Source organism: Mauremys mutica, chromosome 19, assembly GCF_020497125.1.
Source record: "Mauremys mutica isolate MM-2020 ecotype Southern chromosome 19, ASM2049712v1, whole genome shotgun sequence".
In the NCBI taxonomy this organism is placed as follows: Eukaryota; Metazoa; Chordata; order Testudines; family Geoemydidae; genus Mauremys; species Mauremys mutica.
Window position 1 is genome coordinate 14,059,759 of NC_059090.1, and position 25,027 is coordinate 14,084,785.

At 41.7% G+C, this 25,027-nt stretch overlaps 1 protein-coding gene across 3 annotated transcripts in view; it reads right to left on the reverse strand.

The window, feature by feature from the left end:
* Positions 1 to 25,027, reverse strand: part of LOC123353218 (S-adenosyl-L-methionine-dependent tRNA 4-demethylwyosine synthase TYW1-like) — a 125,040-nt gene that overhangs the window by 73,585 nt on the left and 26,428 nt on the right. For all 3 annotated transcript variants that reach the window (XM_044994183.1, XM_044994182.1, XM_044994184.1), the window contains 2 exons: positions 10,502 to 10,554; positions 7,160 to 7,278 (listed from right to left, as the gene is read on the reverse strand). In XM_044994183.1, coding sequence (XP_044850118.1) covers positions 7,160 to 7,278; positions 10,502 to 10,554 — 172 coding nt within the window. The remainder of the gene's footprint in view (positions 1 to 7,159; positions 7,279 to 10,501; positions 10,555 to 25,027) is intronic.

The window sequence follows — 25,027 nt, forward strand, 5'->3', positions numbered from 1 at the left end:
AACAAAGGGGAAAATCCTATTGTATTAGAGAACTTTCAGAGTCAAAACATAGTCATTTAGGAGACTGCTCTGCTACTCTAAAATATAAGGCATGGTTGTTATAGTGTACTGCTATCTGAACACAACAGGGAGTTTTCAGATCATTCTAGCAGTCCCTCAGCAAATCAGTGTGGCCTACAAGTGAACCTTATTTGTATTCTCATCAGGCCCTTGATCTACCTATATCATTTACCAATACTACCCAAAGGACCCTGGCAATTAATCATAACTTTTTCCCAGGAAGATAAATGTTCCTGTGGTGTAAATATTTACGATAAAGCAAGCGCTAGTTTACTACCGTGGGCAAGTTCCATAAACACTGTTTGCTTAAAATGGAAAAAGGTCAGTGGATTTACTGCAAACCTTTACAGAACAAGGAGTTATTTTCCAATGTGAAAAAGTAGCCCAGTCCATTATAAAGAAACAAATAGAAAAAAAAAATTGAAGTGCCAGAGTCTGCCTGCCTAGGTAACTCAGAGTGGGATACCAGCAATAGGAAGCTTCTACAGACAGTATGGGGAAGTATGGTCTAGTGGTTAGGGATTGAAAGTCAAGACTCCTAGAACATATTCTTTGTTTGTTACTAACTCTCAATGTGGCCTTGGGCATGTCATTTATCCACCCTTAGCTTCAATCAGCAGCAAAGATTTTACTCTGTCAGCAAAGATGGTTTTGTGCTATATATTTCTTTTGTTTGTTTTATTTTGGGGGCTGGGATGAGGAGGGGAAAGAGTTGGGGTTAAGAGCCATGTAATTTGGTAGAACATGCTTTTTCTAATAGAGACCTTTTGAAATGCATTAAGAAAACAAGTACCTCTCAGAATTCAGCCGAGTGTATCTAATATTCTTTCCCCAAGGAAATGTGTATTGCAATCAACACAACAACTGTTCCCCACTTAACAAGAATGAGGAGACATGGAAGCCTCTCTTTCAAAATCAACTCATAAGACTGTTTCTAGCATTCTGTCAAAAATGGATTGGCAAGACAGAGTGCCATTTCACCAACCATATGCAATAATTAGCAGAAGAAAGTGAGCTCAGTGCTTCCAATAGCTTTATTTTATTGTTATGCCTTTTTTTCCCCAAGTGGCTAGCCATAGTTCAGGGCCCTGAGGATGTTTCAGTTGGAAGCAGATGTTGATGGAGTCTGGTATTTTCTTTGATGCAATCTTGTTTATTTACAAGGAAAGTACAGAGTCCTGCTTCTCGGAACACAGAAGGAATCAAAAACCAAAAGAGCAATTTCTTAGCTTACAGCCCCAAACCTTTTTATCCAACGATCCAAAAGCACTATCTTTTCCCAGGGTCACACACCGTGCTCAGGAGCTACTGCTCGGCTTTCTTGCTTTTTCACCGCTGAGTCTCTGTCTGTTCTGCCATCCCTCACACCCACCCAAAAACAACAGCAAAACCCCACCACCCAGCTGGTCCAAAACTCCTGGGCAGGGTCACCTAACCCTTTTGTCTTAAGTAGTGGCTTGTGATTGATTTGTCCTATTGAACATCATGGTTTTGAGATACAAGAGTGGGAGTGATGAAAAGTATGGATTTCAGTACTGGTATGCTGTTGAGACTAGGAAATTAATGTTGAGGGAAAGGTATCTCAATAATGATACCGGCTAGCTTTTTAAAAATGTTTTTCGTCCAAACAAAGGAGGAAAGTATCATCTCCATTTCACAGATGGGGAAAACTGAAGCAGAGAGGTAAAGTGACTTGCCCAAGGTCATCCAGTAAATCAGTGGCAGAGCCAAGAATAGAAGCTATGTCCCAATCCAGTATCCTGTCCACTGGACCAGACTGCCTGGTTTTAGAGGACTTTTTGGATACATATTATTGCTTACTCACTGTGTGACCCTGGGCAAATTACTCCACTTTGCTGTATCTCAGCTTTCCCTTCTGTACAATGGGGATAATAATACTCCTTACTTTGCAGGGCACTCGTGGAAAATCCTATCTAAGTGGAGAGTACTATTGTGTATATATATAGTGAGATCTATTTCCCACCCTATATTGCCTGGACTTGACAAGGCAGGATTTAATTAGGTATTTATACTGAACTGAGCACCTCATAAAGAAGTTGCTACAAAATGGAGGTGGCAGCCACAGAAGCCACTGTACCGATAGGCCTGTGGAAGGTATTCTCTGTTCTCCATTCAAATAACCTTTTTGTTAGCATGTTTAAGTTTCCACCATTTATTGCTGGCATCAAACCCAAGCTATATATTTTGCAAACCGTCTGGCTTACCCTCATGTTTGAAGTCAATTGAACTGTACCTGTGGAAGGAATCCAGAATTAGGCCCTGTGACAGAATTTTCCCAGCGCCTCACCCGGCAACAGGGGAAGATAAACTAAAGCCCCACGCTACCATTCAGCCCAAGGCTCTTTCCTCAAGGGTGGCAATACAAACAAATTCAAAGCAAGACCAAAGCTGGTTGGAACACTTGGTCATTGCCACTACCCATCGTTCAAGCCTCCAGCAAGCCAAGAGGAAAGAAATACATCCTTCCTCTGGCTAGCTGTGCCTCTGCTTTAGCCCTACCCCAGGTTACCCAGGTGACAGGCAGGATCCCCCTTACACATGGGGGCTTAACAAGCACCTTTATACGTTGTCACACAAGTGCTGAAACCCGTAGGGTCCTTATTACTGAGCCAGTGTGACCTGCAAAGGAAGGCAGGGGTTGGGACAGTCTGGTCTTATGGAAAACAAACTAGAGGACAAATCAAGCCTGGGGAGAAGGCTAAAGCTAGGGTTTAGGTAATGCTAGTTTTGAATTACCCTGTTTTTGTTAACCGAACAAACCCCTACAAGAAGACGACTTCACTTATTAAAATGAGTAGGTTGTTTGGTGATGGCAGGGGCCTTCTCCGGCTTAAAGGCTCCAATTCTATTTAATGTAATTCTATTACAGTCCAGTGTTGCTAACTTTCGTGATTTTTATCATGATATTTAATGTTTCTCTAAAAGCCCGAGCTTCTGGAGTCAAGTTATTAGATGAGAGTCTGCTTTTGTTGGTTTTGTTTTTAAAAAGGTATGTCTCTTGCCCTCCCAACTGCAGAGAAAAGCTTGAGAACCTGAAAACTCTCAATGTATTTCTTTTCAAAATTTCATTATTTCTGCGGGCCTGACGCTTGCTCTTTGAACACTGGGGATTGGCAATACAGATATTCAAGTATTACAGTAAGGAAATCCATCCCTGAGGAGTGCAAGCCACGAAATTTCAGGTTGCTGTACTAGTGAAAGACTGAGCATTTGGACACAGCTGTAACCAATGTAGTGTTAAAAGAAGAAATATGAGCTAATTTTTATAGGGTATTTTATTCCGGTTGCCTCCTACTCAAATACAAAATAATAAAACCTATTAATTGAAATCTTATTTAACTGCTTCATCTCTCCACAGTAATTGATTGGGTTTTAGACACTCAGCCAAAGGAGATAATCAAATCAGGTTTGCTTAGTGATCTCCTAAGTAATCATGACATAATATGCATGGTGTCGGAAAACTCAGTCAGTATGCTTCCTCTAACTGATTAAAAGATTTGGTCACTTAAATTTTTCCATTTAGACAATTAAGCTGAAGAGACACGACAAATACAGTGGACAGATTGAGAGCAATAATGGATGGTGACAGACTACTTTTTTTTTTTTGTAAAGTGAATTATTAGTTTGGGATATTTATGTATTATAATAATTAAAGGTTTGTTCCTGTTCCCATTGCCAACTCCTACTCACTTTACTAAGGCATGAATAAGCCCTTAAAAAACAGGCATACCGTATTATCCCTTGAGCCCTGTGAAGCGACTACGGTATTAGCATATGACGACAATGTGTACACTGCGCTTAGGAAATCCTGGGCCAAGTTTAATCTTGCCTGTCTCTGAATGGAAGTAGTATTGAAGACAGAGCACCCCTAATTGCTTCCTTTCACCAGTGCTGGGTATTATATCTACACAAGGCATAATGCCGCCACAGATGATGGAGTGAGCCAAACCACGCTTTTAAAAAAAAGGGACTCAAGCTGCAGAGTTTAACATGCCAAGGGCCGAGCCATGGCCACACAAGCATATGGCCTTTAGGACGATGAGCATCACAACCAACGCTAGCCAGCACCCACCTCGAGTGAAGACAGCCAAACTATAACCATGCCTTGCCAGGGGAGTGGGGGTGGGGAAAGAGGCTCCTTGTGCCTTTTCCCCACTTGCACTGGGACAGCCATCATTTACCTCTACGGGTATGTCTATACTGTAAAAAAAACCTGCAGCAGTAAGTCTCAGAGCCCAGGTCAATTGGTTCAGGCTTGTGCTACGGGGCTAACAATAGCAGCGTAGACGTTCAGGCTTGAGCTGGAACCTGTGCTCTGAAACCCAATGAGGGGAGACTGTGTAGAGCTAGCTGACAGGGCCAGTCAGGAGGAAAATACATATTACAAATATTTTACTAGCATTGGATCAAAAACCACTTGAGTCTCCAACAGCATAGATGATAACTATGACGGGTTACCCTGCACTCTGGGGTGACACTTGATGTACTGTTCCACCAGTCGGTGCTCCCTGTTACCACAGTATCTGAGTACCTCACAACCTGGAATGTATCTATCCCCACAATAGCCCTATGAGGCAAGGCAACACCATTATCCCCATTTTACAGATGGGGAACTGAGGCACAAAGACTAAGTGACTTGCTCAAGGTCACACAGGGACTCTGTGGTGCAGTAGGAAATTAAACCTGGTCTTCCAAGTCTTAGGCCAGTGACCTAACCACTGAACTACCTAGGCTGTACCTAGCTCCCCCAAAAAACTGGACAGAAAGAGGTAGGGATGACCCTAGATTACTGAAATTTGCTACACATCTGTTTTTCACATCTGTATCTGTTTTTAACTGCACCTGACAGCTGAAGAGACATTCTTCCTGTTCATACCGAAGAACTTACTAATTAGACCCATTTCACCCAAAGCAAATAAACTAGAATGTTTTTCAGCATAGTCCTCTAGAAAGTGATTTCCTTGCACTCCGTTTGTCACCATTAGCAAAATCCGTTTTCCAGCATTACTACTCATTAGTGCTACTCCATTTCCAGCATTATTTTAAAAAGTGATAAATGGCCTCCACAGAGCTATGAGTTAGAGTCATATGGCGGGTGTCACACTTGGTGATTTATCCCAATTATCGTACTTTCAAATTTACTCTTCCTTGGCGTCTCTGATTCAGCCCCATACTTCAAGACACAGAATCCTGCTGATAGAAAATACTGTAGTTGGGTTGTTTTGGAGGGGAACGGTATTAAATTTTCTGTAATAGAACACGAGGTACCAAAAAGCTCCATTTGGGTGGTTTTATTGCTTTCTATTTTACGTTTATGTTACGCCCCATCTGTGTTGGGATTGGGTACACAATTACACACACGCACAGTTACCATTGCAGAATTAACTGAACCATTACAAACTGAAGTCTTGAAAAGAGAAAAAAGAAAAAAAAAATACTACATTTTGTTTCCTAGCTACAGAACAGTTATGACATACTGTAGAAAAGAGTGGGAAAATAACACCCATTAACTAACTATGCCATATGAAATTCATGGTGTCCTTTTAAACCATGAGGTGTGGAGAACCTATTTAGGATTACAGTACCAATTAAGGCTCAAGTGTTGATTTAAATAGGATGGCCAGTACAGAACGTTCGAACTTAGCATTTACATAGCAGTTATCTTCAAAGTCCTTTTCAAAATGATATCAATTGGTCTGCACTGGGACTGTTATTTAAAATACTTTTACTCTTAAATTTGCAGACTACACCTCTACCCCAATATTACGTGACCTGATATAACACAAATTCGGATATAACGCGGTAAAGCAGCGCTCTGGGGGAGCGGGGCTGCGTGCTCCGGTGAATCAAAAGCAAGTTCGATATAACGCGGTTTCACCTATAATGTGGTAAGATTTTTTGGCTCCCAAGGACAGTGTTATATCAGGGTAGAGGTGTATCAAGATAGGGGGAGCAACTGACACTCAGGGGAATGCAGCTGTTTTCACAGAATGATATTGAAAGGTCCGGCACACTGGCAGAATATGAAAACGAATGGTGTCTATGTGCTCTTGGGGAGAAATAATACCCAAGCTAAGTACAGTTTGAATGGCATTGAATTAGTTAATCAGATAGAAGAAGAAGGAACAGTTGAGAAGTTGAAATAACTTTCAGCTACTCCTATTCATCACATTTTCACTTTTAACAAAACCATTCATCTTGGGATGGGTACTTAGGAATGCATGCGCGCTCACACCCACAAGAGAGACCCAGGTTCGTACAACATAGAACATATGAACACATTTATTTAACCCATCTGTGACCCTGCACCATGTGGAAGTTGACTCTTTTTTTTTTTCAACTGAATGAGGTCCCGAGATGGCATATTAGTGGTTGGTATTTTTTCCAGTGGACTTAACGTTGCAAGAAAAAACTAGCTGCATAGTAAAGCACAGCGTGTTCAGTCTCTTGGCTAGCTCAGTCTCTTGGCTAGCTCCTTTATAGCCTAAATGTCATCTTTCCAGATGAAAAATGCTTTAGAAACTCAAGGATGCTTTTGAAATTGTTCCCACCCTCACTATCGAAACAGCAAGAACATACATTGAATTAATCCTTCCACCAAATTCTCAGACACTAAAAGGATCTTTTTAAAATGTCTTTTTAAAATGTCATACAAATGGATTAAAAATTAAAGAGGGCTATTAAACCAAATTTATCATATTAATATTTTCTTACTCTGGATGCAAAATTTAGCAGCCTTTGGTAATGAAACACCTTAAACTTAAAAACCTCCCATTTGCAATTGTAATAAGAAGGACATTGAGGTACTGACCCTGCAACTGGATCTCCACATGCAAGCACATGTCCAGTTGCAAGATCAAGGCTATGTGTTACTAAGTGTGTGTACACAGCACACAGCAGATTGTCAGCACGCAACAAATCAAATTTAAATTTTTTGAATTATTGTTTGGAGGGCGGGTTAATAGGTATGCTGAGTTCAGAGAATTGTGAGCAGGTCTTTCTCTCATGCTAAGAATCCAGGAGGAGATTATAAACACACCAATTAATGCACCAAAGTAAATCATCATCAGTACTTTACCTCCAGCAAAACACACATTTGTTTGCACAAGCCAGGCTCGGTGTGGTCTCCATGCAGCGGTGACTTTCAATGCCATAAAAGGTGTGTTTGTAGCAGCCTCCTCTACCTCGCAGCATCGACTAGAAACAGGAAAAGAAGAAGGCACATAGAAGTTTAACAGTTTGCAACCAATGGATGCAAAAAGCAAAATAATCTAGAAAAACAAGATTTGACAACTCCAGACACATTTCAGCTTCTTTCATAGAAAGAAATAAGACAATGGATCAAACTTAATTCTTACTCCCATTATACAGGAGATCAAACTAGATTATCACAATGGTTCCTTCTGGCTTTACAACCTAGGAACGTATGAAAATTCCAATGTAACTGACTTCACTAGAGATTTATACCTGTGACTAATTAGCTCAGTAACCTGAATACCAATAAGGCTGCTTAAATTAAGCTTCCTTTTGCCAAAGAATCCAGAGCAGAGTCAATGCATTGGAATGGAGATTAAGTCCCCGATGCTGTATTAACTGCAATACAGCAACACTCAAACATCTTTACAGGCATTTCTTTCAATTTTGCATCATTTTTGTTTTTAATACTGTCATATCAAATGCTGTACGGTTATTTGTTCCCATAACAGATCTTCAATTTCAATCATCAGCCACTTTGATTTTCAAATCCATCCATGGACAGATTCCACATGTAAGCAGTAGGTCACAATAATGACAGATATCGTCTATTTGAGAAAATTCATGGCAAGCAGATCAGTGTACACAGTGTACAGCAGCTTATATATGTGCCTATATAAAAAGTTTACATCAGTGCTGGAAAATTCATGACTCTCCTTTACAGGAAGGAAACAAACAAAGCTCTAGTTTAAACATTATTTTTTCTTAAATAGTATCATGCACCACATCTGTTATTAAAGCTTTTAGCCTTACAAAAACACTCACTATCAATAACCAACAGGTTAAGCCACTTAGCTGTACATTTAAGGTAACTTTCTTGTAAAAAAGTTACTACAAATAGTAACAAAAATCAATTTAAAGGCTGCCTTATTAAACATCCACTTGTTTTAATTCTCCTGAAAAACTGCTTCTTTCTCAATCCTAATCTAATACAGACCCTCTTTTACACCAAGAGCCTGTTCCAGGAGGATTGCATTATCTCCTTAAGCCTGGGTTTTCAGCAGCTACCCAGAGGTTCTCAAACTGGGGGGTCATGACCCCTTAGGGGGTCACAAGGTTATTACTTGGGGGGTCGTGAGCTGTCAGCCTCCACCCCACCCCCACTTCACCTTCAGCATTTATAATAGTGTTAAATGTGTTTTTAAATTTATATGCGGGGGTCGCACTCAGAGCTTGCTGTGTGAAAGGGGTCACCAATACAAAAGTTTGAGAACCACTGTTCCCTTAGGAATTTGCAGTCTATTTAGAATGCATCTTGCTTGGGACAGACACTTTTTTTTTTTTTTTGCACAACACATCAGATAAACAACAACAAATGGGACAGGATCCCTATCACTATCAAGAGGGAAAGAGGAATATAATGGATTAACTTTTAATCAAAAAGCTTCAGTGAGCCAAATTAAAGTTTCATCCTCTCAGAGAAAAAGAAAATACAGTTAATGTCTAACCATTACAGTATAATTATGCACGAAGTGATTTAAAAAAAAAAAGGGGGGGGTTGTAAAAAAGGTGATTGTGCCCTCTGCTTCCAACCAGGTGTTAAATTACTATTTGTATTGTTGTAGCACCTAGGAGTCATTGGACCCCTTGCTTGATGCTGTACAGAACAGCGCAGAACAAAAACACAGTCCCTGCCCAATGCCATATTTGCACATCATCTAAGAGAGCCAGATAGCGCAGATGGATATTCTGAGATGCCCAGAAGTACAAATTATTCGTACCTGCCAATTCTTTTCTGTAATATGGCAAAGCATAAATACATCTAATCAGTTAAGATGGTACTGTACAGCTTGTTTTCATTAATAAACCTTAGGCCTACTTCTGCTTTCCACTGGTTTAAATTAGATCTACTAAAATCAATTAAGATACCAGTCTAAAACTGATAACTTAGGCCAGATCCAAACTACGCACTTTGGGATAACTACGTAGTGCCCCCATCCATTCCCAAATTGTAGTTCGATACTTTTTAATGGGTTTTATGTAATATTGCTTGAAGCGATGGCATTTTAAAACAAATCAGTTCTCTATTCTTCGCTCTCATCAGCAGCACTGACCAAGTCAGACAACTTTTTCTTTAAGTATCTCGCTGCCTCCTAGTATGTTAAAAACCACAGAAGGAACGTTTTTAAAAGTAATTTTACAGCCCACTTTTTGCAATCGATGCAGTGGTCACCAAAAGCATTAGCAGGATCAATATGCCTTACAAAACATTAATGACAGTACAGCAGGGTGCGCTTTAAACCATTCACAGGTGCAGATATTGTGATGGGACAGTTCTCCATCAGGCATTTCAGTAAAAACTAGATTCAGCCACCCATGTTAGCAATCATCATTCAAAGAGTTCTTTTCAAAACAGACCACGCTAATCATGAGCCAAAAACAGAGAGACCAGGGAAACTGCCATGACTCCAGAATTAAAGATGTGTCAGCATGTTCAACAAAAGTGCTTAATCCCAGAGTTTAAAATTCTGAGAATGTTTTAGTAAAATATACACTGAATTTGCAAGATTCATAACATTCTCTGTTTTTCCAATGAGGGGAGAGAGCAGACCCTTTAGATCAGTCACAAAACATAGGATCATAGGGCTTAAAGGAGGGGTGGGGCAATATTATACAATTCAACTTTCAGAATCTCACACACTAGTAAAGTTATTTTACTCCTTAGAAATAAAATCCAGCTTATTGATTGACAAATGCAGAAAATCCAAGGACAAGGCAGTACAACCACAGAAAACCAGAAACATCAGTTAAAGGACAAACTGGTCTGAACACCCTGCAACTGCTAGGTCAGTTTTACGATGAAATGTGTCGTCTTTGCTTTAGAAGACCTTGCCTCTGTGGTGAAAACAATCTCCCCAACACTCCCAATTATTTTTCATGCTATATATTACTGCAGACAGGAGCTACAACAACAGGAATAAGCTGCAGAAAATGAGACTACTAGAGAGTGGCTCCAACTTCTTTGCCTAAATCATATTTCCACTCTTCACAGCAGGGATTTAATAAATCAAAATGCAAAGCGACAACATTATAGACAGCTTAAGGTTTGGTTACAGGTAATTATTTTCAAATGGTTATTTTGGACAGAGAATGGTCACACCTGATTTAGGTCTCTAGATGTTTGTTTTTGTTAGTGTTGCAAAACCTTAAAAAAATTAAAAGGTACCTTTGTCCACCGACAAAGCTTCACACCGGAATGGCTTCCAATCAATTTGTATCCTGGACAGAAAAAAGGGAAGGGTTAGTTCCATTGATTTTAAGCTGCAGTAACTGGCACACAAAATTAATCTAGTCTCAGAGGATTAACATCTCCCCTACCCGCTAGCCACCCCTAAAAATTAAAGGTGTTCAGATGGTGGATGTGACACAATACTAGAGCTTGTCTATATGGAGAGCTAATGAGCTGCAATGCAAGCCAGAGTGTGACGTGCAGCACCACTAGCTTGCTGCGCACTAACTCGTCACGTAGCCCCCACTACAAAGTGCACCACAGAACTTTTAGTACAGTGTAGTGATGTCCACGCAGCAAACTAGTGCTTGGTGAGCTAGTGTGCTGGAGAGTCCCACCTTGTCTACATAAAGCGTTAGTGTGTGGCAAGCCGAGCCCTAAGTTAACGTGGTGGAGAAACTTAACACACCCACATGAACAATTCCCTGCATTAGAGCTATTTCATTGATAGCATCGGCCTTGTTTTATTCTCGCGAGCCCAGACCTCAGAGGGAAAGCCACATGCCACTCAAAACTGACTCCACCTCATTCAGGATGGCTGCTGATTGTTTACAGATGATATATTTATATTGTCCAGTCTCCCGCTAATGAAAAGAGGGTGGCCCCAACATGGGGCCGTGTGACACAGTGGCAGACTCTAGGACAAAGCACAGTGACAAAGAGTCTGTGTTGAGGCATCCGCTACTTAGGCACATTGTAACTATGGCCGAATCACAGCAGCAAGCAAGCCAGTTAGCTCCAAACCAATCATACAGAGGATGGACTCTCTCTCAGGGGCAAAAGGAAATAGGGTCTGGAACACAAGGGGTCTTCAGGAATAACCCTGGGAACAGCTAAACCTGAGGGAGGAAAGCTTAGGCAGAAGGGGGTGAATCTGAACTATCTGCATGGTGCAAAGTCCAGGTGCTTATAGGTTTCTAGGGTATGGCTAAAGGGTATAAAGCAGACGTCAATGTAGGAAAGACCCTTCAGTCTCATAATGCATCATCTAGCCCTTCAGAAAGGTGCAGGAAACAAAAGCACAGGTTATACCCAGAACAAGACTTATCACACCTCTGCTCACCTCTTCCAGAAGCTTCTCCCACACTAGTGTCTCTGCCCAGTTCTGAAGTGGGCACCTCAGGAGAACGATTGTTCCATCTTCATGTCCTTTCAATATAGACTCAAGAGAACCAGCAAATGGCCTATGTGAAGTGATATTTGTTCACTAAAACGGGGCAGGGACCAACCCAGGGCCTCATGTAGGCTGCTAAATAGCCAGCGTATGTCATTCTCCAAACTGGCCCGACCTTAAATTAGAACCCTAGCAGTGACTCTTCCCCTGGACAAGGGAAGGGGATCTTCTTCAGCAAGGCTGACAGACCAAAGAGAATCACAGCCAGCTCTCCTCAGCCCACTCATGCCGCAACAGTGATAAGAGTCAGAAATGGAAAGGAGAATGATGGGCTTGAAATGGAGAGAAGCAGGAAGGAAGCCTCAGGATTTTAAACTGGACTCAAGGTATTGTGGGCCAGATTCTCAGCTGGTGTAAATTGGGGTAACTCCATTGTCTTTAGTGGAGTTACGCTGATTTACACCAGCTAAGACTCCAATCCTATATTCTGAAGATAATGTAAATTTGACATCACTTCATGACATTACAACAGTATTAACACACATTTTTTCAAATTCATTGGGATGAGGGGATTAATTAGATAATGTTCATTAAGCTCTAAGCACTATTACCCTAAATAGTCTACATTAGGTTATTTTCATCTTTGGAAAAAAAAAATGCTTAGATACCCAAATGTCTGTAAGATTTAAATTCACTATGAAATGGGCACAAAGAGATAAGTGGGATTCGGAAAGCCCACTTGCATAACTCAGACCAAATGCAGAGCTCTTTACTAATCAATGCAGACTGGACACCCACAGACCCAAAGGTTTACCTCAGCTAGCTAGTTTTACTTGGTTAATTCTGGCAGATGTTTATGATGTTTATTCTTTTAAGGCAAATAAAAGTTTATGAATCAAGTCATCCTTCCTGCCCAGAAGCATGAGTTAGATATAAAAACCTACCATTCGGCACACAGAACCAATCACTGCCACCCACAGCGAATCAAAGAGCGGAATTAGTGTGTTTATTTTACGTTCTTCACTTGTGAAGTTATCACACACGTCTCATTGCAACCAGGCTCAGGGTGATGCTCCATCCTGATATACACGCCCCCGAAGCCGCAACGAAGTCAGTGCAGAATTAAAATGAGAGTAAGAATCTGAGTCAGATGTACCAACTACAAATAAAGCGGCATGATAAACTGCAAGCACAGGAGGCTGTGCAACTATTTTATCCACTGAGCATACACAGCACTCAACAGGCTGTTTGTGTTCATAGGTATTGAGCACCCTTCACCTCCTACTGAAGTCAAAGGGAGTAGAGAGCACTTCAAAGGACTAGCCGAAAGCATGTTACGTAGGCAGAAGTTACACAAAAATTAATTCTGATGGACAATGAACTATTGGCTGTCAAAAATCCTATGGGCCAGAATGAATTACTTCAGTGGAGAGAGACTTGTGCCTACCCCAAAAAGCTTACAGTGGACAAATTGGAGAAAGTTCAGAGAAGAGCAACAGAAATGGTTAAAGGTCTAGAAAACATGACCTTTGAGGGAAGATTGAAAGAATTGGGTTTGTTTAGTCTGGAGAAGAGAAGAATGGGGCGGGGGGACATGGGAACAGTCTTCAAGTACAGAAAGGCTGTTACAAGGAGGAGGAAGAAAAATTATTCTCTTTAACATCTCAGGATAGAACAAGCAGGAATGGGCTTAAATTGCAGCAAGGGAGGTCTAGGTTGTACATTAGGAAAAAATTCCTGTCAGGGTGGTCAAGCACTGGAATAAATTGCCTAGGAAGGTTGTATAATCTGTCACTGGAGATTTTTTAAGAGCAGGTTAGAGAAACACCTGTCAGGCATGGTCTAGATAATACTTAGTCCTGGTGGACTAGACTAGATGACCTCTCAAGGTCCCTTCCAGTCCTATCATTCTATGATTCTATGAATGAAGCTATGCCATTTTACACCTGCTGAGGGCCTGTCCCCATCTTTTTAAGAAATAACACATTTTACTAATGTATTTGGGCATCTGTGTAGCCCCCATCAACATTTAAAATATAGGATTTATTTTCATCAAAACTACATAGAGACACAGAGTTTAGAGCCAGAAGGAACCAGATCACCTACTTTGACCTCCCGTACATCACACGCCACCACCATCACCCAGCACCCGCACGCTAAACCCAACAACCAAAATATTACACACCTCAGGAGACTGTTATGCACCACAAGCAGAAAATATCAGGGGCCAGATGTGCACCAGAATCCGAGGCCCCTGCAATGGCAGGGAAATGATTAAGTGAGATATGCTCAGATAATCCTGGCAAGTAGCTCACACCCACATGCTGCAGAGGAAAGCAAAAAAAACCCAAAGCCATATGAGGCATGGGAGCCTGGTCTAGTGGATAGGGCACGTAACTGGGAGTCAGGAGACTTGGAGTCTATTCCTGGCTCTGCCACTGCCCTGCAGTATGACTTTGGGCGAGTCATTTCATTTCCCTGTGCCACTTCTTCCCCTCCTGTCCTGGGTCTGTCTTGTCTATTTAGGCTGTGAGCATTTTGGGGTAAGGACTCCCTCTTGTTAGGTTTCTGCAATGCCTACCACAGTGGGGCCCCGATTTCAATTGAAGCCTTTAGGTGCTACTGTAATTCATTTTTATTATTTGTCTGAGTAGAACTAACTGCACGTCTTCTTCCTCCCTTCCACGAAGGTTCCATTGACCACATTTGTAGCTCACGTCACTCCACAGAGCTCCCATGCCTTTTTTTTTAAAAAAAAAACATTTTACCCATTCATCAGGTGCCATTTGCAGCCCTCCATCGACAGTTTTAGGAAAGATTTATTTATTTTCTCCAAGACTATTGCACTGCATGTCAGTAAGAAAGTCTCAATATTATCACTAAAAAAAAAGAAAAAAAGAAACACCTATTATATTAAAGTTTTACTGAAAATAAAACCCACCTGCCCAAATCCCCTGTTGACCAGTTCAGGGTAATGAAAAAATAAGATCAATCTTAAGAGATGTTGAGATCCTGAACCTACAATGTTTATTTCCCTTGAATAAGGGCCACTCACGCCAAATTCACTATGCTGAGCACCTGCAAACCTCCAATAAAGGTAATGGGGACTGCACATGCTCAGCACCTCCTAAGATTTTGCTCAACATTGATGAGGGGCTGAAGCTCTTAGCCAACTTTAGCCATGAAAAGTGTCTGACTCATCTAGTTGGCCTGTGCCAGGAATTATATTATTGGAAGAAATAGCACACAGATCTGCAGAAGTGCTTAAAAGCAATTATGTAGCTGGTAAGCCAAGCTCTTCACCTACTGTGTTGACTGTGGAAAGTTTGGTGATAATTACCCACTCAGCCATCCTAGTGGTTTCAAGAACTATTAAGTAATGGCAAAGTCCTAAGCCAAATGAAACCCATCCCCATGCAGGTTAGTGGCTAAAGTTTAATAGCTCAGTATGGCTATTTTAACGAATAAAACCATTCCTCCAATTTCTCTAAAACCCATTTATCTGTCTCCCATTTGGTCTACCAATACCGGCAGCAAGCCAGCCTAAGTAACACAGAAGACAGGAGCACAAAGGACTGTGCATACTCATGATTAAACTATACAGCAGGGGTTCTCAAACTGGGGGTCGGAACTCCTCAGGGGGTCGTGAGGTTGTTACATGGGGGGTCGCGAGCTGTCAGACTCTACCCCAAACCCCGCTTTGCCTCCAGCATTTATAATGGTGTTAAATATATTAAAAAGTGTTTTTAATGTATATGGGGAGGGTCGCACTCAGAGGCTTGCTATGTGAAAGTGGTCCCCAGTACAAAAGTCTGAGGACTCCTACTATACAGGATACGGTAGCATTTTTTGTGGGTGCAAAGGAGACAGAATCAAAAGGAGGCTCTTCTCTCTCATTATGTTGTGTGTCTGCTACCTGACCAAAAATAATGAACCCTTCAGTAGCCCAGGCCAGGACACCTTTTCCATCAGCTGTGCCAGGTCACCTTCACTGTTATACTTTTTTGGTTCTGTGGCAACTCTATTGATCTTCTTTCCTATTTGCTATGCTTACAATGGCCGTCTCAATTAAATCCAGCTATTGGTCCCATCTAAAAGCACTCAGGGCAAGCCTGTGCATAGATATTCCCAAGGACATTCTGAACATATTCAGCTGTCTTTGCTAGTAGTTTCAAGGTGTTAGCAAAGAAATTTCAAGTTTCACATCTTCCCAAGACACTTATAATGAGATACAGGCTTAAGCAGAAAGTTTAGCTTCAATATACTCCAAATAAAAAAATGCTTTCCAGACAGCACTCTCTCTAATCACAACTAGATGGATTTATGGTCATACCACTGCTCAAAAGTAGTACTCATCAACACATCTTTAATGACGATTCACGTAAGTCAAGCCCATGAAATACCTTTAACATCCTAAGCAGGATCATAATGAAATCAACAACAACAAAAATTTACTGAAAGCACAAGGAGTTCAAAACTGGGATTTTGTACCAAGTGAGCCTTCTCTAGCTGATGAGTTCTGAAAAAACTAGAGCTTGCCAAATGGTGAATTTCAGTAATCAAGCCTAAGTGTTATAAAAGACATGAATTATAGCCTGCAGATCAGCTTTTGAGAGAAATGAGTGTCCTCTGGCTATAATAATATGGGGATAAAAAGAATATTTGGTAATGATCTGTTCTGAAAGTCAGACTTTTAAAAGACGAGACAGAAGCTACGTTACAGCTGTCAAGCGGCAGGGTGTACATAGTAAAAAAAATTAACCACAACTCAGACACAAGCTGCACCATTTTTATCAAGTGATTTAAAAAAAATCCAAAAACCACTGTTTGGCATCCATACGGGGATCACATCCTATGTTCTCTGCCACTGAAAATTCATCACCAGTGAAAGGATAGAGTGTGTTCTCCATTACAACAGCATGTCATCCATCAGAACTGAAAACATCTCCAGAAAACTCAGATGTTCAGGCCTTGTCTGCACTAGGAAATTTTGCCACTTTAACTATACTGGTATAATTAAAAAGGCAAAACCCTCTTACTGCGGATGCAGTTATACTGGTATGAGTGCGAGTGCTTACCCCGGTATAAGCTTAGCCTTGGTCTACACTACGAGTTTAGGTCGAATTTAGCAGCATTAGATCGACTTAACCCTGCACCCATCCACACGGCAAAGCCATTTGTGTCGACTTAAAGGGCTCTTAAAATTGATTTCTGTACTCCTCCCCGATGAGGGGATTAGCACTGAAAGCGACCCGGCTGGGTCGAATTAGAAGTAGTATGGACGCAATTCGACGGTACTGGCCTCCAGGAGCTATCCCAGAGTGCTCCATTGGGACGCTCTGGCAGCGCTCTCAACTCGGATGCACTGGCCAGGTAGACTGGAAAACCCCCGCGAACTTTTGAATTTCATTTCCTGTTTGGCCAGCATAGCGAGCTGATCAGCACAGGTGACCATGGAGTCCCAGAATCGCAAAAGAGCTCCAGCATGGACCGAATGGGAGGTACTGCATCTGATTGCTGTATGGAGAGACTAATCCGTGCTATCCAAACTCGGTTCCAAGAGACAAAATGCTGGAATATTTGAAAAAATGCCGGACAGAGGTTATACTAGGGACTCGCAGCAGTGCCGCATGAAGCCTACTAAAGAACCAGAGAGACAAACGGATGCTCCAGGTCAGAGCCCCAGACATGCCACTTCTATGATGAGCTGCGTGCCATTCTAGGGGGTGCCCCTACAACTACCTCACCCCTGTGCTTCCCTCCTCCCCCACCCCTCCTGGGCTACCTTGACAGTTATCCCCCCATCTGTGTGACGAATTAATAAAGAATGCATGAATTTGAAACAACGACTTTATTGTCTCTGCAAGCAGAGATCAAAGGAGGGAGGGGAGGGCAGTTGGCTTACAGGGAAGTAGAGTGAACCAAGGGGGCGGGTTTTCATCAAGGAGAAACAAAACAGAACTTTCATACCGTAGCCTTGCCACTCATGAAACTGGTTTTCAAAGCTTCTCAGAAAAGCACAGCAGGGCGTGCTGTGCATCAAACCACCCTGGTGTCTGGCTGCGCGTAATCAGTGGCCAGGTCATTTGCCTCAACCTCCCACCCCACCCTAAATGTCTCCCCCTTACTCTCACAGATATTGTGGAGCACACAGCAAGCAGTAATAACGATGGGAATATTGGTTTCGCTGAGGTCTAACCGAGTCAGTAAACTGCACCAACGAGCTTTTAAACATCCCAAAGGCACATTCCACTACCATTATGCACTTGCTTAGCCTAGAGCAGCCGGAGGCAGAAGCCTCCAGCTGGCATGATATTCCAGGCAGGACTGAATCTCCATTAGACGAAATTTAAAGAAGAGAATGACCTGAAGTCATTCCCGTTTTTGTTCAGGCGCTCCCGAGCAACCTAACCAAGGTTGGCCAGGAGCACCCACAGGACGACGGCTAGCAGTCGTATTACAACATCTGCCGTCCGCAAGGCAAGGCAAGGGGATGCTGCTGGGTAGCACTGCATCTGCCAGCAGCACCCAGGAGACATACGGTGACAGTGAGCTGAGCTGGCTCCATGCTTGCTGTGGTATGTCATCTGCACGGGTAAGCCAGGACAAAAGGCGATAAACGATTTTTTGCCGTTGCTTTCACGGAGGAAGGGAGGGAGGGGGGCCTGACAACATGTACCCAGAACCACCTGCAACAATGTTTTTGCCCCATCAGGCATTGGGAGTTCAACCCAGAATTCCAATGGGCAGCGGAGACTGCAGGAACCATAGGATAGCTACCACAATGCAACGCTCCGAAAGTCGACGCTAGCCTCGGCACTGTGGATGCACACCGCCGACTTCATGCGCTTAGTGGGGTCACACACAATTGACTGTATCAAATCGATTTCTAAAAAAATCGGCTTCTATTAAATCGACCTAATTTCATAGCATAGACATACCCTTAATATCGTTCGGTAAGTGAAGTAAGCTATACACCAGTATGAGGTAACTTTGTATCAGTATAACTGCACCCACAGTGGAAGTTGTACTGTTAACTGTATCAGTACACATTAACACCCCTAATCAATATAATTATACAACTATCTAGTGCAGACCGGCCCTAAGTAGCACAGAAACGTAGGGAACATCACAATGGAGGGTCATTGCACTATCAAAAAATTGTTTTGCCAAAAAATTGAAAGATGTAGGGCTGTGAAATTAAGGATTTAACCATGACAGACTGAGCTAAATAAGCAATTGAAATCACCAGGAGGTGCAAGAGCAAAAAATTAGCCACACTCCCCAATAAGGAAGAAGTCACTGCAAGCTCTGGTGAAAGCAAATTCGATGCAACACTGAACTTGAAAATCAGACAAATTCAGAGAGCTGCTGTGAATGGGATAATAAACATCCAATATAGTTGTGTGGTTCTATTAAGCAGGCTCCTCAAATAAACACTCTGGTTTGAAGTGACTGCTGCCTGTTAAACCCGACACTCATCAGGAGAATGTTCACAGGCATAAAGTTTCCCATTTGCTCCCACAATGCAAAAGTGGAGTGTAAAAGGGTTGCAACGTAATAAGGTCACTAATACAGTAGTAATTCACCTCCAGCATTAAGGATTATCATGAAGGCCATAATGCAATTTCTTTGCTTGAGCTACCACACAACAGGGGTACTTGACAAAGATTACTTGGCAGAGAAACCGGGGAGGCAGGTGGGAAAGAGACAACAAAACTTACAAAGGCTGAAAGGAAACTACTGGAATTAAATTAGTATTTAATGCAAACATATGAAGAGTATCTGGTAGCTGGACAGGTTGGCCAGTCATGTTGGTGGATATTGAACTATAAACACACTCTGGATTTTGTTCTGAGCTCTGACCAGTGTCTCACAGCTGAGGGATGGGGGGGGAAATCAATCAACACAACCAATACGAGGCCTAGTTTTCACAACATCATTTTTAAAGCATTCTGCGGGGAAAGTACTTTAAAAATAGGCTTGTGGGGTAGGAAGCTTTCAGGGCCTGATCCTGAAATGTTTTCTTACGAGTAATGCAATTGACAGAGAGACTCCCCAGGAGAGTGTGTGCGTGACAAAGGGTTGCAGGACTGGACCCTGACTGCGAAACAGCTGCAGCTTAATACTTGTGACTCTTTGCCTCCTAACTGAGCTGCTAAAATGTTGCTTTGAGCACCTAACGTCTTCTGTGACGATCAAAAACTTATTTTTGCATTTTCAACATGTTGTAAAAACCTGCTATGACTAATAAACACAAGCTCTCAGGCCATGGGCATTAGATACAAGCAAACATATGTACCTAGATGTCAGAAAACAGACATTGACAATGATGAACTGCCAGTAGCTGCAACCAACTCCAGCCTCAACCTTAATTTCATAAGATACCTGGCAAATTTTTAAAATTTCAGTGTCCAATATGATACTATTTTTCATTTTAATCGAAGCAGAGATCCATCTTTATATTACAAAATTGCCAAACTAGCGGAGCATATAAAACCACTGATGTATCAGAGCACCATTTCCTATCAAAGTGTCTGCTTGACAAATAGACCGCCACAAATACCACTTCAATGTTTTCATCTACATTAAACTAGTGCTGAAAAAACCTCATGCTTTATGCAGGTATAGACAGTGCAAAGTGGTAAGCAGAACCACCCACAGAGCTGCTGCAAACATTCTTGCCACTAACAAAGTAATGTCAACTCAATTTCCAGTATTTGGGTCGAATGAAGGAACTTGTCCTACAACTATCACAAGATATTACCCAGTAATATTCCTGAAACACACCAGCAAGAGGAACGCCAATATGATTTTACATACAATAAAGCAAACACAACTTCAGGAGGAAACAGAGACAAGAGGTCAAGTGAGGAATCTTTTGATTACTGCAGGAAGTTTAATTTTCCATCCTTTTTGTAAAATTAGCTCTCCAGCCCCCACCCATGAAAGACTGATGTGATCACTAGTTGTTTGCAGTGGTGTCGTAGCTATGTTAGGCCACATCTACACTAGTGAGCCTACAGCGACAGCTGTACCACTATCAGACTGCTCACGTAGTCACTCTATGTCAGCAGGATAGAGCTCTCCTGTCGACATAAAGAACCTCCACGAGCAGCCGTAGCTATGTTGATGGGAGAAGCTCTCCCACCAACATAGCACTGTCCACACTGGCACTTCTGTCGGAGTAACTTATGTCACTCAGGCATAATTATGTTTGTTCAGACTCCTAACCAACAAGTTATACGGATATAAGTGGTAGTGTTGACATGGCCTTAGTCATTAGAGAGAAAAGGTGGGTGAGGTAATACTTTTTATTGGATCAATTTCTGTTGGAGAGAGAAGCAACCTTTAGAGCTTACACAGAGCTCTTCTTCAAGTCTGGGAAAAGTATTCCCAGTATCACAGCTAAATCAATGGTGGAACGGATAGTTTAGCATAAGTAGTTAACAGATATTCTAAGGGACCACTCAAGGTGAATTGGCCTTTTAACACCCCTGCAGTCATAAGACCAACAACAACAAATAAAAGGGGGGGGGGGATTAGCGGGTTACACATTGTTGTAATAAGCCATAAATCCAGTATCTTTATTAAGACCCTGATTTTTCGTGTCTAGCAAAAGTTATAAATTTAAGCTCCCAGGCTCATCTTTGGCAGCTCTTGTGTAAGTTCCCTTTGAGGATGAGGACTGAGAAGGCAGAGGGCAGTGTTTGCCCAGGGGTGATGTGATACAGTGACCACTGATAACAGGAGCTGGTGTATATTTATCGTTCTATTAATGAAAACTCACCCTTACCTGAGCACTAATAAATAATACCACTTAGCTATTACATAGTGCTTTTCATCAGTAAATCTCAAATACTTTATCCCCATTTTACAGATGGGGAAACTGAAGCATGAAGAGGTATGCAAAGCATGATGGAAACTTCAGAGTATAGCCTCCGTGTACACGTGTATGTCAGTTTTACTGGCTGCTAGAGACCAAGTTGTTGGCTTTTTTTAAAGCATCTCTTTCCTCCAGCTGTTATTTCATGAACTGGGCACATTTATTCTTATGCCTAGGACTTTTTTCAATTTCTAAAAAAACACACCCTTCCTATTGTCTGGACAGACAGCATTATGAAGAATGCAGAGAGAATTTTATCCTTGCCCATCTGTATGTCTACAACCTGTATTTTGTCTAAACCTAACAGGCCTCATGACTTCAAAACTTCCGCTCCAGTAAGTCCCATCCCCTTTAAAAAAAAACCCTGGAAAAATAGAAATAGAAAGAATCCATTTCTTCTCCCCACCAGTTTTACATTTGTAACTTCATCAACTTACACTGATGTAAGCAAAGGTTACCCACAGAACCTTGATTATTACTACTTTCTGTGCCACTGATCAGGTATCAGAGGGGTAGCTGTGTTAGTCTGGATCTGTAAAAAGCGACAGAGAGTCCTGTGGCCACTAATACTATGCGTCCTAGACTAGCAAATGATTATCAGCCACTTCTCCATGAGCTCTTGGCAGCTCCCACACCATGACCCTGCTCAGACTCTGTAACTCCTGCTCTTAGGGTGTTATTTCTTTAACTTTATATTCCATATTTATTGAGACACACACAAATTCTCTAGGTAAATTTCACAGATTTAGAGCCTCATCTTTTAAAACCACTGCATTCTTCTGCTTACAGGCACTTGAGTGAGAATTATTTTATTTTAGTTGTTTTCACAACTCATGGTTAATATTTCCACGGCAAACATTTGAATTCTATTGTTCTATAGCATACATTTCAGTGGCTGCATTGTTGTTACCAATACATAACCCAGCCAGAAGACTGCTAGCACCCCCTGGAGTTCAAGGGCTTTATTTTCATCTTGATGCACAGGGATTTTCACATGTATTATCCCCAAGCCTGAAAGATGAAAATATAACCTTAAGTATGCAAACCATGCAGGGGTACATCATGCTTCTTAAGTCAATCAGTGACAGTGCCTATGCTTGTCACAGCACATTTAGCCTTTATGGCCAGAAGTTTCAAAAGGGCTCAGCACCCATAATCAAGCTCAGATTTTCAACCCATCTCAGAATATTGCGTGTTGAACCCTTTTGAAAATCTGGCCAGCTGAATCAACAATGGGAGCTCCTGAGTACTTTTAAAAGTCTGGCCTCAACTCTGCACGCTGAGCATTTGGGAAAAGAACCCTGAACAATTCCTGACATCCGTGCCTGCACGTCCCACACACACTGAAAATCTTAGATCAAAGGACTTTACATTGACATCCTAATGGGACAAGAGAGCACCAAAGACGTTACAGAACTGAAATAGCCCCTGCTATTTCTGATACTGTGTTCTCTTCTACTATTGCTTTCCCTTGGATTTCTCTTCTACCGAGGCCCATTAAATAAGAAACCAATTTTCTATAATGTGATGATTCTTTGACATTAGAGAACAGGATGAGCGAAAGTACATGCACTATTGCAATGGATATTCCCAATCATTTGGCATTTCCATTACCATTCAGCTAACAAACAGGAAATTAAGGTTATAATTAAATGCAACATCATCAAGGCTGAGAAATCAAGCCCCATGAAACTGAAGACATTCTGGACATTATTAAGGTTCAAAATTCTGCTCTCATTTATACTGGTGTAAACACAAAACAATTCCATTGGACTTCAGCAAAGTTGTTCCAGCCAACAGAAGAATTTGGCCCAGTATCATTACCTCAGCCACATTGTACTAAATATATACTGTGAAATATACCATATATATAATAAACACACACACACACAAAATGTATATATACTGTGAAATATACATAGATAATTACCCAGGCAGCTAGCCCATGCTAAAGCCAATGCTTCCGCAGCTTCTAGATTAAAGCTAGCTCAGGTGTATCTACACAAGCTGCAATCACAGCCCACGATTAAAATGTAGACATACCCCAAGTTAACAGAGACATGGAAGAAGCCTTATGTGGAGTTCCCCCACAGCTTGGGTTCTCAGCCTTATTATTTTTTTGCATTTATATTCCCGCTTGTTTAAGGTTCTCTTTACTGTGCTCTTCTTAAGCACCATAAGACTGTAGCTATAGTCCTCAATATGGACTTCAAAATTGACACTGTGGGGGATTATGTTTATTGATACAAAAATCACTTGGAGCCAAGTCCGCTTACTAGACAAATGATGATTTTTCTAATTCCCAGCCCTCACCCTGGGATCTGCATGTCAAGATGGGTTCATTCTGACTTGTCTATCACTGATAAGAAGTATTCTGCAAATCATAAATAAGTTAAAATCCCATGAATGATTCAATAACCAGAACAGAATACAGCTGCCTATGCCACAGCTGATTTTGTAGAGCTAGCAGGATAGTGTAAAAAGTTTACCACGTTTTTTGCATTAGTAAAATAAGCAGACCCAACCTGGATTACACACAAGGAACAGATATGTTGATTCAGAATGGACTTACTAAAACAGTCACTCTCTTCTGATCATAACCATAATTTAAGGGTGCCTCTAAAGCTAAAGCCACACTTAAGTTTACCTCCTCATCTGAATTCAGCCTCCAACACTTAGAAGTCATTAGAGGTAAGCTTTTCTACACACAATAATTCATCTTAAGACCAAGCATACCAAGTTTTGGCCAAGAAGGAACTGTTCTGAAAAAACTATAAGCAACTAAAGGAATTAGAATATAAGCCATGTCTCAGCTCTAGCTACATACTGTTTGCTCTGGCAAACAAAGTAATATCAATGGTTGATTTCTATTTTCATTTCACTTTCTGTCTGCCTTAAATAGATGAAATCTACTATAACATTAACACTGCAAAGTAGTAGCACTGTAAACATAACACCCACAGTCAAATACTTGAAATAGACTCATTGCTAAGACTCTCTCTCTCAAGTTATATTTGTTATTTGGAAGTACTGAACAGCTTACCCTCCCTATGAACTTTATGCAAGATTTAACACTGAAGAGGGAGAAGGAATTAACATTTCCTGACTGTACAAAATTGACTACAGCTTTTTATAGAAGGAAACTATTGAAGAATGCCCCTATTAAGCTAATCAGTAAATATACAGCTCCTACTACCCTGTACAACAGGGATGGGCAAACTATGGCTCGGGGGCCGTATCCAGCCCTTCAGACGTTTTAATCCAGCCCTTGAGCTCCCGTCGGTGAGTGGGGTTGGGGACTTGCCCTGCTCCGGCACTCCAGCCAGGGAGCGGGGTCGGTGGCTTGCCCCACTCTGCACGTGCCATGGCTCTGAACGGCTCCCAGAAGCAGCAGCATGTCCCTGCTCCGGCTCCCACATGTGCTATCCCCACCCCAAGCACTGCCCCCGCAGCTCCCACGGCC